Genomic DNA, 18,833 nt, shown 5'->3' with positions numbered 1-18,833 from the left:
CCCGTTCAACACAGTTTTTAAACCTTGATGTACAAAGAGCCGACGCATTTTCTCCAGAGTCTTCAGGTAATTAAGTCCAGTTTGTGATTTGGGCTGAATTAAGCCTCCACCTGTGTTTCTTGTTCCCTCAGGGATTCACCTCCAGATGAATCAGTGTCAGTCGCCTCTGTTTCAACATCAAAACTTATTTGAAGAGTCGCGTCCGTAAAGGAAAATATAGAATGAACCGTTTTAATATCGACAGCCAACTCTTTCCCTGAGGCGTTCTGGAAATTAGACTTGGAAGAAGTGAGATAAATATATAATAATCCATATTATAAATCAAATTCTGTGACAAAAGAACCAGATGACTCAAATAACAGTTTATAGTTAATGTGCTTATCGGCAAAGTAGAATAGAATATAATGGATCTTTATTGTGTTTGTTTAAAACTACAAAAATCTGTTTAGCAGCTTTTCAAGAAGTGCATTTAAAGGAAACATAAATAGCAGCAAATAATATACATAAATACAGATGATAGACAGATACAATGGTGCAAAGACATGAATAGTACACATAGTACTCAGTAATAAAGTGTGTGTGTGTGTGTGTGTGTGTGTGTGTTATTGTTCTCAGTGGTGAGTTCCTCAGTTTCTCAGATTCAAACGATCCTTCTGATATCGATGTAGAAAATATTTACCATCAACTGCTGAGGATGTTTTTCTTCTTTATTATTTGATTCTATATAAATATGCACGTTTCATTTTTGAAGGATTTCCCAGTGAGAGGTAACGTCCACAGTCCAGAACCCGACTTCACCAGCTTCGGCCTCTTTCTCTCTTTTGTCTTTCACTGAAGCTTTTGCTCTTGAAATCAGGAATAAAAAAGCAAAGCAGCAAAATTAGTTCATCTCTTAACTTTCGAGCTGTGTGGTTTTTTAGTGAGTTCACTTGTTGAATGTCACTTAGAACAGTTACTCAACTGCTTTACTTGAATAATTATTTATATCTGAACTCTTTTACACTTCAGATTGTGCTGCTGTTCTTCTGCTCTGTTACATTTATCTGACAGGTGAAGAGAAAGACTTTAAAATATGCAAATAAGCAGATATATATGTAAATAATGCATCATTGTAGATTAAACATCAGTTTATAGAGTAAAACATCTCTGCACCTCAAACACACAAAACACACAGGGTGACATTTTAATATTAATAACTTTATGGCACATGGTTCATTCAGGACACTTTTATTTAGCTGCTAATACTTTGAGTCGTGATGGAGTAATATCACGTCTTCCATCACCACTTCCTCTCCACGTGTCGTGTCTCCATATGAACCGACTCGGTGCTCATGTGTGTTTGAATCCCGCTGAAGTGTTTCCTCTCTCCCCCGGGTCACTCGGTGCAGACCCGCCGCCGCAGCCTATAGATCCCGCGCGCATCCATCCGCGCTGGCACCGCCTGGAAGTTGGCGCAGGTCAAATGCGTCTTAATTTACACCAAAAAGGAGAAGCAGAGAATCGGGCCGGTTCCACTGGCCGTGCCAAGGTCAGCATTCCTCGACGGGCCGTTGCCTAGTGGAACTTTTGTTTCCCAGTTTGTGTAAACCTCCAGGGAGAGACGGTATATAGAGAGGAGACGGGCCACAGAAAGGACCGGGAGCGCGGGCTGCTGTGGGGGTCGAGTATGGATCCGTGCGTGCGGTGTCACACGTGCGCGTAAAGGTGTGGATACTGGCCACATTTAGCCCCGAGAGGGATTCCCAGTGTGAACTCCACAGGAAACAGGCCCGAGTCTGTTTTGACTTTTCAAACGAAAAGGTGGATTCATCCCAGTGAGCAACCGGCGCAGTGACACCAGCCAGTGATTGATCCGCGAGTTCGTGCGTAACGAGGCGAGTTAAGCGGCTGGAGAGGTTTTGGAGAAGCTGTCGGACTCCGCGGCCTATTTCTGTGATCACTGATTAAACGGCCTGATCCTCGTGCAGCACGTTCAGTGGTTTTTAATTCGATTCGTCCTTTAATTCACCTTTTCACACAAAGTGGAAGAGTTCGTCCCAAACAAACTGAAAGAAACATTTAGTTATTAAAACAGTTTCAGAGATGAAGAGTCCGAGGTGTTGAGGTCAAACATCAGGTCAACTGAGTGTGTGTGTGTGTGTGTGTGTGTGTGTGTGTGTGTGTGTGTGTGTGTGTGTGTGTGTGTGTGTGTGTGTGTGTGTGTGTGTGTGTGTGTGTGTGTGTAATATTTTTGCAGTCTTAACTAAATGAAGAAGGAAAGATGTGAGCTTCACTGACATGAGAAATAAAACACTGTAAGAAAAGATTGTGCTCACACTCACAGGCCTTGTCCTGCAGGCCACACACACACACACACACAAACACACACACTCACTAACACAGACACACACACAGACGTTAAAATTAAGTATGTTATTTTATTTATAATTTTATAATAGTATATATCATATTAAACGTTGGTATTTGATCTCACATTCAATTTTATTATTATAATTATCATTATTATGAATTGTTTTAATATTAGCCAATTTCTTTATTACAAATAAAATTTATAATATTGATTATCATATTGCTATTGATTGTTAAGAGCTATATTTGTCAGGTAGACTGTGTGTGTGTGTGTGTAAACCGTTTTAAAAAACTGAAATGTTCGGTTCTTAAATAAATATGAGTTCAGTTATTAAATGTGATAAATTAAAAATGAAAGTCACATAAATTCACAACAGCTAAAATAAGGTATAAATTCATCTGCTTCCTGTCAAGATGATAAACTGAATCACTGTTATTGCCAAGAAATGAGTTTTATAAAATATGATACACAATAAAAATATTAAATTTGCACATTTCAATTAATTGGTTGTATCGGTTCAAATTACAAAATATCACCTGACTCCGACATATTTCCCTTTTTATTCCAAAGTAAATCTAAATAAATACAACAGTGTTTTGAAAATGGATTTTAATAATGTCTCTGCTCGTCTCTCCTGAAAAGAATGAGACATTATTTCACCTCTGGAGCAGAAACACGAATGAAAGCTGCTGCTGGGGACAGAGACATGTCTTCTGCATGTCTCTGTCCCCAGCAGCTTCTCATTAGGTCTCGTTGTAACGCGTGGACGTTGAGCCGGTGCGCGCGGAACAGGCCGCAGGTGGATCCACTTTGTCACCGCGCATCATCCTCGTTGCTGTGACGTCTGCGGCTGCGCACTTCCGTAACACCCTGCGTTTCCCATAAAAGGTGAAACCAGTTGGTTTGGATTCACCAGCAGGTCAGAGGCGGTTTCTTTTTGGGGCTGGAATCAGAATTTCCGGAGCTAATTTAGATATTTGTGGAGGATAAATCTCCTGCAGCAGCCTCCACCTGCCAGAAGGTGGTTCTGGTTATTCACGAGTCCACAAACTCAAAGTTCACCTGAACACAGACTCGGTGGTTTATGGATGTGAACTATTGGGCCTGTTGTCCGGTGGTTAAACTGTGGTGCGTTAAATCAGGGGGAATAGGTGGGAGATATGAATCACACACTTTATTCCCACCACAGGCCTGACTTCACATACTGGTCTGTGCAGTCACTCTGATTTACTGGAATTAAAATCAAGCCTGGTCAGAGATTTATATATTAACTCGAGCTGTTCCTCGGAGGAATTTACACATCTGAGTGCAGCAGGAGGCCAGTAAAACTTCGGTGACGGTTTTCATTGAGGGGGAAAAAACACGATTAGATTTTTTTTTTAATAAAAAAAAAACAAAACAATGAATGTAATTAGCCTGTAAATCCAGTTTGTGTTGCAGCCATGAGCTGAAGGTCACATTTGACCAACCGTGCGTCTCTGCGTGTTTTGGACATGACTGTTTTACAGCCTGCTCTCTCCCCTTCATGCCACACACTCAGAAAATGTTTGAGTTTATCATAAACTACCTCCACCGCCGCCACCGCCTCCCCCGCGGCTCCCTAACCTCCCTCCCGCCCTCCTCGCCGGCCCCGAGCTGCCCCTGCACTGTTGCCGGTGAGAGCTATTAATCCCCTGCGTCCGCGGTTTACTCTGAGCCCGTATTTAATTCCTCTAAACCCCCAGCTGCCGCCCTGGTTACTCACTGAACACGACAGACTGTGGACCGCTCTGGTTATTAATAATTCACCAGCCCTGCGCTCCGCTTCTCCGGCCGCGGCCACAGGACACCGCGCGTCCTCACTGGAGCGCGCCGCGTTTTCACCTCCAGCGCGTGTTTACTTGGTTTCGGCTGCTCGGTGGCTCGCAGCGGGGGAGACGTGCGTTTCACCCTCTCGTTATTGTGTCTGAGGCGCACAGGCTGCAACAGTCCCGCCGGCGTGCGTGGCACTGAGGTCCCCCCCGCGCTTACCCGCACCAGCTCTGCCCTGCCACTGGTCTGAGACGAACGTCCCTTTTCCGTGACTTTACGCAGGTGGAGCAGCGCGGACCGAGGAGGAACTCCGCGTCTTTTCACACGAGCAGAGCCGGAGCATGCACGCGGGGAAAGCGCGCGTTGTCGTCCTCTCCTGCAGGAGCAACAGCTGATCTGGGGACCGCGTAATAAGCGGAGAGCGCAGGGCTACTTACTGTCGGTGCACGCAGCCGCGCTCCTGCTCTGCCACTCGGGCTCAGACGGGGACTGTGTCGGTGGCGCGTCCGCGGACTTTACGGTACCGGGACAGAGTGGAGAGAGAGAGAGAGAGGGGGGGAGAGAGAGAGAGAGAGGGGGAGAGAAAGAGAGAGAGAGAGCGCGCACTGACAGGAGCGCACAACCTTGACACCGACGGGGTTTTCATGGAAATGTCACGAGTTGAGCGCGAACATAAACACTTTGCATGAAGAAGACGAGAAGCGGACGAGTTGGATTATTCCGCGCGGAGAAGACCTGGTTCTAGAGAAATGTTCCCCGGGCATCAGGCCGTGTGTTAGGGCTCTTCTGCTTCCGGTATAAGGCCCAGAACAAGACACCGAGCCGCTCGCTCTCTCACTCTCACTTTCTGTTTTTCTTTTTTTTTTTGGAAGCCGAACTTTTTCAGAGTGGAAAATGGGTCTTTGAGAGTGTTGGCACATTTCCCCGCACCACAATGGTACGTGCTATGTAAACCAATAATTTTCTCATTTCTGCCGTCAGCTTTCAGATCCATTCGAGCAGTTGTACGTAGATTTAATGATACACAGAAATAACTTTAAAGTGTAGTGGGCTGAGCTGTGTGTGTGTGTTAGTTATTCACTGGGAGCTAATGGGTAACAGTCACTACAGAGTTTGCCAAGTCCCTCCACCCACCTGAGTGTCTGTGCTGTCACATGTTCTGGATATTTGTCAATAAGGTTGAATTATAAATGTTCATTTAAAACGCTGCTGCTGTCGGAATAACACAAACTCCTTGTTTTTAAATAGATATTTAACGTGTTGCCAGGTTTTTATCTCCAACTCTCCTGGTCCAATCAGTGTCCGGCCCTCTCAGGTCACCGCCGGATGCCCCCTCTGCCTTCTGCCGTTTTATCCACGTGGAGAACACGTCTCCTCTCATTTCAGTGCTGTCTCTGCACTATTTATAGCCACGTAAGATACGATATAGGCCTATAAGCAGCTACTGGATGCGTCAGAGCCCCTGGAGAACGATTCCCACCCAAACTTAGTTTATTATATTTAGGACAATTTTGCTTGTAACAGCACTGAACGTCTTGTTTGTGCCAAAATTCAGATATGTGGCTATTTGATTTGTGCGTAATTACGCACGGTGGCTTCGACCAATTCCCTCATTACGCAGTTTATTGATTTGCTCAAATTTAGGGAAATCCTGTGACATCACAAAGTACAAGTCTGTGATTATTTTTTATTATGGTCACTGAGCATTTTTTAAAGATTGCATCAACATTTGAGATTTCATTAGTTTCCTTAGAAATTGAATTGGCTGAGCACTTCTGAGAAAAATGTGTTGTTTCCACTTTTATCCACATTCGCCCTTAATAGGATGTTTGTCTGCATGTGTTCCCTGTGAGAACAAGCATTTGATCGCAGTGCTCGTAGCTTTTAAAATTAGCAATAAAAAGCTCGGCTCTGCACAGAATTATGATATATAACTCCCACGTCCTTGACCTTTAGATAAATTCCCTTTTTTTCTGGCATCAAATGAGTCAAGTCAGGCATAGTTAGGCGAACCTCCCACATACAACCTTGAAGCTGCCTCGGCACCGGGAAGGGAACTTATTTGCACATGAATATGAAAGATTATTAGTATGAATAATTATTTGTTTACGAGCATCCTCGCTGACATGGCAGCTGCCCAAGAAGCTCATCAGTAAAAATGATACAGAATTCAGGACAGGCCTCACATGGGATTATCTCCACTTGTTATTCTCCTACTTATAGCAGCAACTCACCTCTTTTTTTTTTTTTTAAAGGAAAGGCTATATTGTGAATTCGTGCCAGAATATTTCAGTTGCATGTTAGTTTAGTCAGAATACACTGGAGGCATCTGTCAATCAGTGTCAGGATTTAGTTGGCTGCCCCCCCAGAGGCTGAATTATGCTCCGTCTCAGAAACACAAACACCAGAGATGATCTATATATCTGTGGCACTGTGGGTTATTGATTTTCTCTTAATATGATTGATTGAAAACGGGGGGGGGAAGAGGGAATGTGAGCGACGACAAGTTTATTCCCAAATTCCTATAATAAGCGTAACTCCTTCATGGTCACCATATGTGTCATGTACAGTGTGGAGAGGCAGATCCAGTGTGTGTGTGTGTGTCCCACAGTGTTTGTGTGTGTTCCTGTGTGTTTCTGAGCCGCCTGCCACATGACGATCAGACAAGTGGTTTTCCAGTCTTGTGTGTGATCTGCCTCTTGGCTGTAGCTGCCAGTGATGTCATACCCTCGCTGTATACAGAATATTATACTATTATGTTTGTCCTGGCCTTGACATTTCCCTGGAAAAATAAATAAGGCTTGGAGCAGGCTGCGATGGCTCGTGTGGTGCATGTGCAGCGGGACTGGTGCCGTATAGTTTCAAAGATGGAAACTCTGGTACACAATCAAACAGTGTAAATATTAGGATAGTGAGCTCAGATATAAGCTTTGTCAGGTCGATCGGTTTTTAAGCTGTTGTAACGGTTCCAGCGTGAGCACAGAGGCTATCGGGGCCGAGAGGAAGGACCAGTGTGATGGCTTCTGCTGCTGGGATGTGACAAAAGATCCAAAGTTTTAGAAAGAGCCTCAATTTTGACAATTGGCTTGAATTGTTTGCAGAGGTATTTGTCTCTTTCAGGAAGCCAAGGGGAATTTTAAAGACACAAAAGCAATACTTAAAGAGGCATGACAGTGATTTAGTGTTCCACATCCATAAAGTTGGGGAGACTCACGAGAGGGAGATTTAAAAAAAGAAAGAGTGGTCGGAATTGAAGCAGCAGATGCGGAGATATCCTGACTTTCAGTTCTCTCTGTGAGTGGAAGTCTAAAAACACCAGATTCTGCTTCCCTCATAATTTGATTCATTAGAATCTCTCATTCAATCCTCCGTGTCTGTTAAACAGTGACGCAGGCTTCGCTGACAGATATTTTCGCGTCTCGAGCCTGAATCAAAATAACTCTTCAGGCCTGTGAGCTTGAACCCGAACGACTCTTTTCAGCCTCACTTTAACAGACCCGGCTGCTTCGTGCACTTTTGAAAGTAATTTCAGACGTTCCGTGATGAACATGTGACGGGAGACAACTTATCGTGCAGGTGAGAGCTGCAGGGGTCGAGTTCTCCAATCGAAATATGTGAATGAAAAACCAGAGGACTGAGGTCATCCCACCGGTTCCCAGCACAGCTGCAGAGTTTCTTTAAACAAGTGACCGCGTGGTGAATTAAAGCCGACCGCTCCGAGTGCATGAGGACAATTTGACCCCGGAACAGGTCGGATTAGTTTGCTGTGGAAACAACAAAGCACCTCACACAACACTGACACGTTTCTTTAATTTGCTTTTGCAGGGACGGGTATTTTTTGCAGCGTAAAGGAAGTCTCGTCTCCCGGAGCTCAGACTGATCACATAACACTCTTAACTCTTCCATCTCGTCTCCAACCCGGCCGCAGTTACTTTATCGAGACTTAACCCTCACGTTAATTGGTTTCACAAGACGCCCCAGACAGCACAGCAGCTGTGTAACCGAGTCATTGGAATCTACTTAATTTAGGAAGGTGTCGGTATCTCGTCTTCTGCCTTCCCGGTTTAATTTGGTGGGGGGGGAAAAAAATCCCAACAACAATACATGTGTTTTCTCTCCTCACTCTCGTCTTTAGGGTCTTAATGAGGAATTAGAGCCAATAGCATTATTCATTAAACAGAGCTCGCCTGCTATTTATCACTGGAACAACATTAGCATATTTGTTTAAGTTTTCAACTCTTTTTTTTTTTAAGAATTCGTAAACCAGGTTTAGCATTTTTAATAATCTGGCACGGAATGCATCGCACCAAATTGAATGCAGAAAAAGAACCAGTGGCAAGCCCCAGAAACATGTAGAAATCCTTTATAACACACACACACACACACACACACACACACACACACACACACACACACACACACACACACACACACACACACACACACACACACACACACACACATGCTCGCTGCTCTAATTACTGCCTCCCCCGCTCCCTGTCTCTTATTCCTCACCTCCTGAGATGCAGGTGTAAAATATCACATTTTTCCAGCGTTTCTCCCTGAGGTGGCTCTGGCTTGGACTCACACAACGTAAATTCCCCCTTTCATATTCATATTCCCTCACACACACATTTTCTTTCCTCTACAAACAAGTTCCCCCGTCCCTCCCTCTCTTTGATGTGCTTCCCACATCTGCACAGGTTTGTTAGCTTGTTACCAGGTGAAGAATGAGGATACAATTAGGGCTGAATGAGGTGGGACTGGGTTGGATGTCAGTTTATGTTTTTTCGCAGCAGAGGGAGGAAGAGTCTCTGATGCTCCAGAAAGTGTTGAGCTGGAGGAGCGACGAGGACGTGGAAGGATCAGAAGGTTGTTTAGCAGCGATTGGGAGGAAGTACCTGCCCCTCAAGGCCCCGGGGGTTTGTGTGCAGAGTAGGAATGAGAGAAAGTCAAGGCTCAGTGGACTATATACAGTTCTCTGATTAATCCAGTGCCATGAAAGATCTGAGCATCCCCATTGGATCCGACCTACTGACCGACTGATTGTCTTGGTTTCCTCTTCACCTTGATTTACAGGGCTTTAACAGAAGTGAAATCCCATCTAACACCATGTACTTTTACTGTATATGGGGGAGTTGTCGGTACAGTCATCCCTCAGAGCTGGGACCAGTGGAAGTTTCCCCCTGACATGTAGGCGCCTCAGTCAGTGGGTTCAACAATCCAGAGGCGGATCAAGGAATTTTATTTTAACATTCCTTAACAATGCGGGATTTGGCGTCTTTCAACATTTTGGTGAATTTCTCAAGAAGTAATGCAAAGATCTTGATGATAATATACCAGGTGTACGCGGCTTGATTGAATTTGTTTGGCCCTGGCGGACGTATGAGCTCAACTGAGAGACATTCCAGTGCATTTCTGAGATTGAGTTTTAGCTTATTGGGTTATAACATATTTTTTTAAACCTTTAGCGATTTGTACGTTCAGCAGATTTGAGGCCTGTTTGTGACCCTTTAGCTCGTTTGGTTTCCACAGACTTCTGATGGATTGTCTATCTTACTGTTACTCCACCAGGTTCACCAGCGTTAGCTCTTGTTGCTAACTTTGCATGTGGAGCTGCAGTTAGCTCACTGCAGAAATGCATCAGAGACTAATCGTCTGTGACTTCTCCCACATTCCACGTCGTCTTTGAACTCGTCCAAAAGTATCGATTATAGACACTTCAGAGGCTTTTTCTAGGATTTGATCGATGTCTCACTGTCCTCACAAAACCTCCAAATACCGAAGACGTAACTCATGGCTGAAGGAAGGGTTTAGATTTTTCCCCTAATGTCTGTGTTGGAAACTTGGCATCGACCAGGACCGATGTTTTCTTCTGCCGTAGAAGTTTCTCTTCCTCTCCTCCATGTTGTGATTGTTTGCAGTCGTGAAGACACGGCCTCCGCTCTGCGTCGATAAAATCTGACAACCCAGAGTCAACATCCTCAGACATCAATCGCTTTCCACGGCGTTCTGAGTGTTAATTACTTGAGGTTCTGCAACTACACACACACACACATATATATATACATACATATATATTTATATATAATTGATACCATGCTCCATAAAAACAGTCAGGAGGGGTGGGAGGGGATGAGCTACCGAGGTAGAAAGATGAAGACAGAGCGACACTTCAAAACTTTAACTGACCCGTGTTTTCATCCTTTCATTTATTCGTCGTTTTATTGCCCTGAGCCCGAAGTCCTCTGTCGGAGCGACGCAAATCATTTCTCAGCGTAAATGAACGAGTGCGACTTGTCAGAAAGTGGTAATTAGAGCGAGCGCCGTGCCTCGTTCTGTGCTGCTCTGTGATTACCAGCGGAGAAAAATATATCCTTCATGTGTACCAGGCAGTTTAAGGGCTCATCAGGAAGCCCAGGGAGCTTGACACGGGCACCATTTAGTGGGACAAATGGTTTGAAATGGTTTTCCTCCAGTGTTTCCCCACATATTAATGATGACAGGCCCGAGGTTGGACGCTGGGGCTGAATGCCACGGGTGGTGTTTTCTTAGTCACTTGGATGACTTGAGTTCTAACTTTGTTTAACCCAGCGAGCGCTTCATGTGGCCCCGTGCTAAATTTATTGTGAGCACGAGAGGCGGCGCTCAACAAAACCAATGTTAATCTTATGTTAATCAGCCGGCCGGCGGGACCCGGTGCCGCAGAGGGTGAAGCCCGGCTCGGTGATGCCCTTCCTGTGTCACAGGAGAAGGGAAACGACTCGAGCTGCAACCTCTCATTCTGAAGGATATGAATAGCCTGTGTCTCCAGCCACAACTTGGTTAGCCCAAGTCTGGTCCTTATTATAGAGCTGTGTGTTTATGCATGTGTCTGTGCATGTATTTGTTCAAGTACAATCCCGTGCGTGCGTGTCTGTGTGTGTGTTTGTGTGCATATGTAAATGCTTAAGTAACTTAACGTCTGTTTGAATTCCTCTAAAAAATTGTTTACCTCACATGCCAGTTTAAATAGTATAACTTTACATTCTGCTGCTGGCGACGAGCAATGTTTGTTCCTGTTTTGGGTCCATGTTTGTTTCTACTTAAGTTATGTTGAGAGATCAGAACGTAAAGTTCTGGAAAATAGGATTATTGGCTCTCGTCTTCTCTATCCGGCAACTTAAAGTCGAAAAGTCTCCTGGTCCCTTTGTGAGTGAAACTTTCTTCCCCCTTAACTCTCAGAGTTATTTTCATTAATCTGGCGGTTTTTAACCCTCGTCTAACAGGTTTAGTCGACTTCCAAAACACACGTTCAAATTTAGCCTGGCAAAAACCAATTTGCACCAGTGTGTACTAAAACGAGTGTTAGCCACGGGCGAGCTCGTCAGGCTGAACTGCCCCTGATCCAGATCCACAGCCTGTGGTTCCCTCCCGTCCATGTTGGCCTGGCTGCCTCCACTGACAGCTGAACTGCAATGGATGCTCATTCAGAGTCCAAGTCTCTGCTGGTGCGTCCCGCAGCATACAAATGAACCGCGCTGAATAGAAACAAACACTTGGAATAAATACTTTAGCCGCATCTATCAGTGAATACATCGCAGAGCCGCCGCGTTTGTCCGTGTGGCCCCTGCATGTGCGAGCGCGTGCACGTGTAAGTATGTGAATGATTAGTGCTGAATCAGTGCACACTGACAGAAAAGTGACCATGCAGGTGAAACAGCAGGGACAGGAAATGCCATTGTGTCGGAGTATTGTGTTCGGGTTCGGCAGCTAAACGCATCGCTCCCCATTCAAGTGCTGGTGACTGGCAGGGCCGGGCCTCAGGCCTGCGCAGCATATGGGCTCCGGCAGGCAGCGCACACCATCCACTGTGTGTGTGTGTGTGTGTGTGTGTGTCTGTGTGTGTGTGTTCGTGTGCAGAATGTCAATGAAAAACACTGTTTCTCTGGTGGTGGGACTTGAGGATGATTATTAAATATAGGTCAATGTGAAAAGAAGCAGGATTAGAGAGATTCTAACATGAGAAATCTGCTTTTACAGCTTTGCAGCCATCTTCTTTGGTTTGTGTTTAAATTCCATGAACCCTAAAGAAAGTGTGGACTAATGAATAAATGACTGTTGTGTTACATTTCAGGCAACCGAAACCTTTCTCTTGAATGAAGAACCCTCCAGAGGTCCTGGGATGCCTGAATGCTTTGTAGTATCAGATTCATACAGGGTATGCATCTATTATTATTATTATTTTTCTTCTTATTTCTTCATGTGTTGGTCCTAAATGTGTTATTTGAGTCATTACTCATTACTGTGACTGACAGTCTGTTTTCATGCTCTTGGTAATTGTACCACAATCATAATGTCATTCACAGCTCCCTCTACTCAGCTGCAAACCATTACAATCATTATTTCCACAGGCACATTTTAAGAAAAAAAGGAAAAAGAAGGGGCCTTTGCAACTTCGCCGAAGCGCCGTGGCCTCACGGGAGTGAAAATTATAACGATAATGTGCAGCATGCTTAGTTGTGTGAAAATGAAAAGGAATAAAGCAAAAAGTTAAAGAAAGTGAGCAGCTTTTTCTTTTTTAAAAGAAGTAAAGAATCCACCCAGCGAGCGCACGGTGGATTTACAGCCATCGACGTGATATAAAACGGTAATAAAAAGCAGGAGGTGGGGACGGGGGAGAGAGGGGGGGGGGGTGGGAGTCGGTGGATGACTGAAAATGTGATTGTTAATGAGGTGGGAGCCAGTTTTCTAGGCTGCGCTCTTTGTTTCCCAGAGTTAAGACTTTCGCCAAGTCTCGCAGAGAATCTGGGTTGCTGCAGTGTATCGTGTGTCTCGGGGTGCAGAAATGAACCATTATGGCTGTAATTGAGCAGCGTGGCTGGTGGAGGAGGCTTCTCGCAGAGCGCGGGTGGGGAGGAGCGTCGCTGGAGCTGTATTGGATTGCGGGGGCAGCGGGTTCAAGAACATCCACTGGAGGGTAGTCCACCTCCAGCCTCTCCCCAGGAGGTCCGGGGGCTTAGTGTTGTGGCAAATGCATCATGGCTTCCCCTCTCCCTCCGTCTTCATTAGTGCTCCTCTGACGGAGGAGGACGACGCTGCAGCCGCCCTTTGAGGAAGAGGGAATGGAAACATGAAGTGAACTCAGTGTTGGTGAAGTGGTGTCAGTGCAGTCGTTAAGTTTGTGATGGAGTGTGGATGTGAGGCTACGTCCATATTACCACGCTTTTCACGTTTAATCAACATAAAACCATCTCTGACCACACAAGCGTTTTGGCTCCGTAGTTTTAGCCCCTGTTCAGACTAATGCGCCTGAAAACACACATTTCGTGACGACTCGTCTCCTCCACATGTAAACTATCATTGTAAAATACAGAATTTAACCTAAAGACAACAGGGTGGATGTTCTGCTCTGGGAGCTGAGGCTGACGTCGGTTGTTTTCTCCTGGAAGGAGGTCATGTGACAGGAGCCTGACGAATCATATGAAGGCTATAAGTCGTGATGGAAAAAAAAACAATCAAGTGGTTGCGAGCGTCTACGTCCAAAATAAAACGCTCTAAAACTCCAGAGTCTGAGGGCGTCGGGCGCATGAGGAGCCTGAGGTGATGTGTTCAAATGGAGCCTGAATTAGAGTTTGAGCAGTTTCCTCTCACATCGTCTCGTTTGAAGGATTTTATTTTATCTAGAATGAAATCATAAAAACTATAAATACAAATAAGTCAGGATGATATTATTATATATATGTTATTATTATTATTTGTGTTTATAACAAATGATAAGAAACATCACAGTTGGTAAAATGGTAACTTGGACTGAGGCCGTGTAGAAACCGGTTCATCATCAGCCAGATGAAGAAAGTTGATGTTGATTCTGTGAAATGTTCCGTTCACTATTTATCTTGTTCACAAATGTTTAAATAACAAATGTAAAAGAGTTGGATGCGTTTGTGTTTATGCTTGAAAAAGAAAAACAATTGGCTGAAATATCATGATCATATTTTTTTACCTCTGACAAGGACTCGTCTGTGTGTGTTTGTGTTTTTAAGATTATTTAAAAGCTACTGGACAGATTTCTGGATGTGGTTCTGCTCACAGATGAATTTATTGCATTTTGTGGCAAATCCAGGATTTTTTTTTCCATTGTCTTTAAAATTGTGAGGCAGATGATGGTTTGATGATTTCAGGAATTTCCCAAAGAATAATTCAGGGATCTTGATTTAAAAAAAAAAAAAAAGTGTGTGAAATTTGGTGAAGCTTGATTTAATTGAAAGTGACTGTTGGACCTTGGTGGAGCAATTTTACTTCAAACTGTATTTTATTGTATAATTTATATTCGTAAAAAAAAAGCAGAGATATTCTCAGTGGTGGCAGATTTTCTCTCTTTGTCCCTTTCTCACGAACACGATATCTCAGAAACGCCTCGAGGGGATCGAACGTGGTCCGAACGTTCCCTCGGACACAAGTTGAGCCGATTAGAATTTGGTGGGCGAAGGTCAAAGGTCACGGTGACCTCACCAAACAGGTTTTTGGCCAAACTGAAGGATTCAATGAACTGTGAGTCGCTGGAGGTGACGACACAAACACACTTTCACTTGCCTCCCCTTGTGCTGCTTTGACCAACCTCTCCACACAAAGTCAGGTGTGGTGTCATCACTGCTTGTGGTATGATACCGTGTGTGTGTGTGTGCGTGTGTGCATGTGTGTGCGCGTCTCGGGCACATTTGCGGTTCCTTTCCTTGAGCAACCTGTTCTGCAGACCTCGATAAGCCAGAGACAAACAGGACTTCTCCGATCCTCTATCGGTCTTTAATGCCACAGTACGTCTCCGTGCTGCAGTGACGGGTGGCCACGACACCCGTCACTGCAGCGACTTGGTAAATATGTATATTTTTAAGCGTGTGAAAAAGCAGCGCCGCAGCAGACCCACCAACCGAAGCATATGGCTCCACCATGTGTTACTTAATGAGAGATTTACTCACACAGACCACTAAATGTGTGGCTCGTTTAAGGAGCCACGGCAGAGGGGCGCTTGCGTGTGTTGCCTGCAAGTCGACTCCATAAAGGAGGGAGGTTTTGTTCCCCGGCTAACCGACTCCCTGTAACCTTTTGCATTTGTGGTGCTTTTAAAGACTCTGAGGCCAACGTGAGACTCCCTGAAATGTGCCGGGCGATGGTTATGATGTCAGGACACCTGTCTAAATGCAAGGGTGTGCCTGTGTGTTTCACATTAGTCATGTATCGCATCCAGTGAAAGGAATGCTGGCGCTGGAGCCCGGTGCGGTGGCGAGGACTGGTTTAGGGTTTTGTGGTGCTCGTGCACTCCTGACCGCACACTTTCTCCCTCTCCTCCCTGGCTCGGGCGTCCGGCCGTGTGCAGTAATTGGCCACACGGAGCCCAGATCTCTGTGCTTCGCCTGCGGAGGCTTTGTGGTGGAAGTGCACAAGCAGTAGGCCCCATAAATCTGTGGGACGCCAGTGTCAGGCCCCAAACTTCAGCCCATGCTTCTTCACAATGACTCCACTCCCACCCGAATTCCCCCGGTACCACAGGACCTGGTCCGAGCGGCTTCGTCTTTATGACATTTATGTGATATGTTTATCGCTCTCGACTGTTTGCGTGTGTGAGAGAGAGAGAGAGAGAGGAAGAAGGAGCGTTTCTGTTCCCCCCAGTGCTGTCGTGTTCTGATCCTGCTCCGAGGCTGTGATTATACGTTTGTCTCCACTGTTTGCTAGTTTTCTACTTCATAGTGAGAGTGCTGCAGAAACTGTTTGGCTTGGACTCACTTCACTGGTTTCTCAACTACAGTTGTGGGCTCCAGACTGGGTCAAATATGGTTCAGCAAATAAATAGACTTAGCTCCAGAGCCACCATGAGATAATGCAGCCATTCAAATGCCTGCAAACTCGGGTTGAGAGTGTACTTGAAGCTTTTAGTGCACGGGAGAGCTGCACATCCTCGCACGCTGCAGGAAGTTCTCCTGCAGCTGCACACATACCTCTGGGGGTTTTATACATGCACATTATTAATGAAGTATTTAGTCGGTCAGATCAGAGACTGTTCACGTCAAGATAAGCTGCAGAGGAAATGTGTCAGGGTTCAGAACAGGCGAGAATGTGACGCTGTTCTCTGCTGATGCGTTTACGTGTTTCCTCAGATCTGCAAATGCAGGAAAAACGCGCACTGACCGACTTCACTGATAATTACTGGGGTTTTCTAGATCGGGTCAGTGAACGCAACTGGGGGGCAACATTAGGAGATGCAGAGAAAGCGCGGATAAATAAACCCTCTGCAGAGATTTCATCCCCCTCCCCCCCAAAAACAATAATTATAAAAGATTTATCTCATTGCAAAAGACAAATTTGTTTCATGCAACACCTCCATGAATGTGCGTTTCTTCTTCTTCTTTTCTTTTTTTTTTTAAAATCCTCCCAAATGCCTTCGCTGCAGAGAGGAGCGCGGTAGAAGCGCCTGAGAGGAGAGAAGGGGAGGGAGACAAAGTTTTTTCCCTGAAAGTTTGTGCAAGCTTTCACTTTCTAGGCGGGGTTACAGTAAGCTGCAGCAGCATGGACTGAGAGAAACAGGACGGCGAGCGATTGCAATGCAGCACGATACCGAGCTTCCATCCAACTTGAATACGCTCCGCCAGCAGCCTCCTCTTTAAGTCGCCATGTACTCCCCGTACTGCCTGACACAGGTAAACGCTCGTCCCGCCGCGGCGGCTCCGTGACTCTGCCGCTGCGCCGCTTCTCTCTCTCTCTGTGTTTCCATGTGTTTCCCTGTGTTCGCTGCTCCGGGGCTCGGACTCGCTCCGCTGCCGGACTCCGGCTCCAACTTCCCCCGAGACTCCGCTCGGGCCGTCGCGCGGAACTTTTTTTCTCGTGCGTAATTTCCATCGCACATGGGGTTTTTTTTTTTTTTTTTTTTGAGGGTTGGAGAGAGAAAATGGCGCTTCTCCCGAGATGTATTTCATATATAAAAAAAAAAAAGAGAGAGAAAGAAGGAGGGGAGCGTGCGTGGAGGAGGAGAGAGAGAGAGAGGGAGTGAGAGCGCGCGCACGGACACAGACTGTGGAGTTTAATATTTCTGCTGGAAGATGCGCGTGTGTGTGTGTGTGTGTGTGTGTGTGTGTGTGTGTGTGTGTGTGTGTGTGTGTGTGTGTGTGTGTGTGTGTGTGTGTGTGTGTGTGTGTGTGTGTGTGTGTTTGTGTGTGTGATTGCGCGCGAGTGTCGCAGCTCGCGGGGAGCTGTTGGCCGGTGAGAGGAGCTGTAGGAGCGCGGGGCGCGCGCCGCTGCCGCCGCCGCCTTTGCACGTTGAGACCGGGGGAAGCGAGTGTGTGTGTGTGTGTGTGTGTGTGTGTGTGTGGTGTGTGTGTGTGTGCGTACGTGCGTCTGTGCGCGTACGTTCTTGCGTGTGGGGAAGCGTGCGTAAAATTCTACGTGCATCTTCTGACCTTTTTTTTACTCCGCTGCACCAGTTGATCTTTTCTAAGTTTGTAACTTTGCATCTATATCTTTATATCTATACTCTAGTGGTTTTATAACTTGTGTATACACAACTTTATATCTATAACTTTATATCTATGCTGATTTTATAACGTGTGTTTATATAACTTCATATCTAAATCTTTATATTTATTTATATTTACTCTGTACTGGTTTTATAACGTGTGTATATATAACTTCATATATATATACATCTGTATATCCATACTCTATAGTGACTTTATAGCTTGTGCATATATAACTTTTTATCTTTATCTCTCTACTGATTTTAAAACGTGGGTATATATAACTTAATATCTACATCTTTACATTCATACTCTGTGCTGATTATATAGTTTATGTATATATATATAACTTTATATCTATTTCTTTATATCTATTCTCTCTGATTGATTTTATATTTATAACTTATATATTTTTATCTGTAGCCTACTCTAAGCTGATTTGATATAAATTCCTTTATATATTTTTCAAAGCTCATTTTCATCTCCTCATTTTTCACAGTTAATTTTTATACAAAGTAAAAGACACCGGCTCTTTTTCTCTGTAGGATGTGGAATCATTGCTTCTTATTTTAAACTCATTTTATGATTTTACCTGCTGATCTTTTGAGATAGTTGCTGTAGAAAAAGAGTTAGATAAAGAGTTTATAGTTTAAAATGTAGTTTTTAACAGAGTCTAGTTTTGTTGTTGGAGTCAAATCCACGGCTTCGGATCCAGCGTTGAACTATCACAGACTTCTCAGTGTGAGTCATGATGAATGTGACTTTAAACGTTCATATTTCTCCTGAGTCATAACTATTTAAATTGTTCTGTTCTTTATTCTCACTTCATCACATTTAGATGACATTTCTCTCGCAGAAAAACCTTTAAATATTTGTCCTAAAAAGACACGTTTAGTGACGGAGTGAGGGATTGGTAGTGGAGTAACTAAAACACCGTTATGAGACGTGTTCAGCTCTGGATCGTGCAGCTGTGCAGCACATCTGCACCAACGTGTCCACTTCTCGCTGTTGATCTACATCCTTTGCGATCAGGTGTTTGTCGTGACTTCTCTCCCCGGCTTGTGTTCGGCAAAACAAAGTCAAATCTCATATTTAAAGACAACTTTTTACCTTTTTAATATTTCCCCCTTCAGAACCGTGAGCCTCTTTTCTTCCAGGTCCTTGAGACCTTGAAGGTATTTCCCTGGTTTCAGCCAACCAGTGGC

General features: G+C 44.8%; 1 protein-coding gene across 7 annotated transcripts in view; it reads left to right on the top strand.

Annotated features, from left to right (window-relative positions):
• The first annotated feature begins 4,024 nt into the window (after positions 1–4,024).
• nfixb (nuclear factor I/Xb) overlaps positions 4,025–18,833 on the top strand; it is a 115,222-nt gene continuing 100,413 nt past the window's right edge. For 2 of the 7 annotated variants that reach the window (XM_035180032.2, XM_035180029.2), the window contains exons 1-2: positions 4,025–5,078; positions 12,258–12,341. In XM_035180032.2, the coding sequence (XP_035035923.1) occupies positions 5,076–5,078; positions 12,258–12,341 (87 nt within the window). In that variant the 5' untranslated portion in view covers positions 4,025–5,075. Of the gene's footprint in view, positions 5,079–12,257; positions 12,342–16,453; positions 16,816–18,833 lie in introns of those variants that run through there. The other 5 variants (XM_035180038.2, XM_035180034.2, XM_035180036.2 and 2 more) reach the window with 4 other exon arrangements.

The sequence above is a fragment of the Hippoglossus stenolepis genome, chromosome 16 (assembly GCF_022539355.2).
Source record: "Hippoglossus stenolepis isolate QCI-W04-F060 chromosome 16, HSTE1.2, whole genome shotgun sequence".
NCBI lineage: Eukaryota > Metazoa > Chordata > Actinopteri > Pleuronectiformes > Pleuronectidae > Hippoglossus > Hippoglossus stenolepis.
Note: the sequence above shows the minus strand (reverse complement) of the source record. Positions and strands in the feature narration are given on the sequence as shown.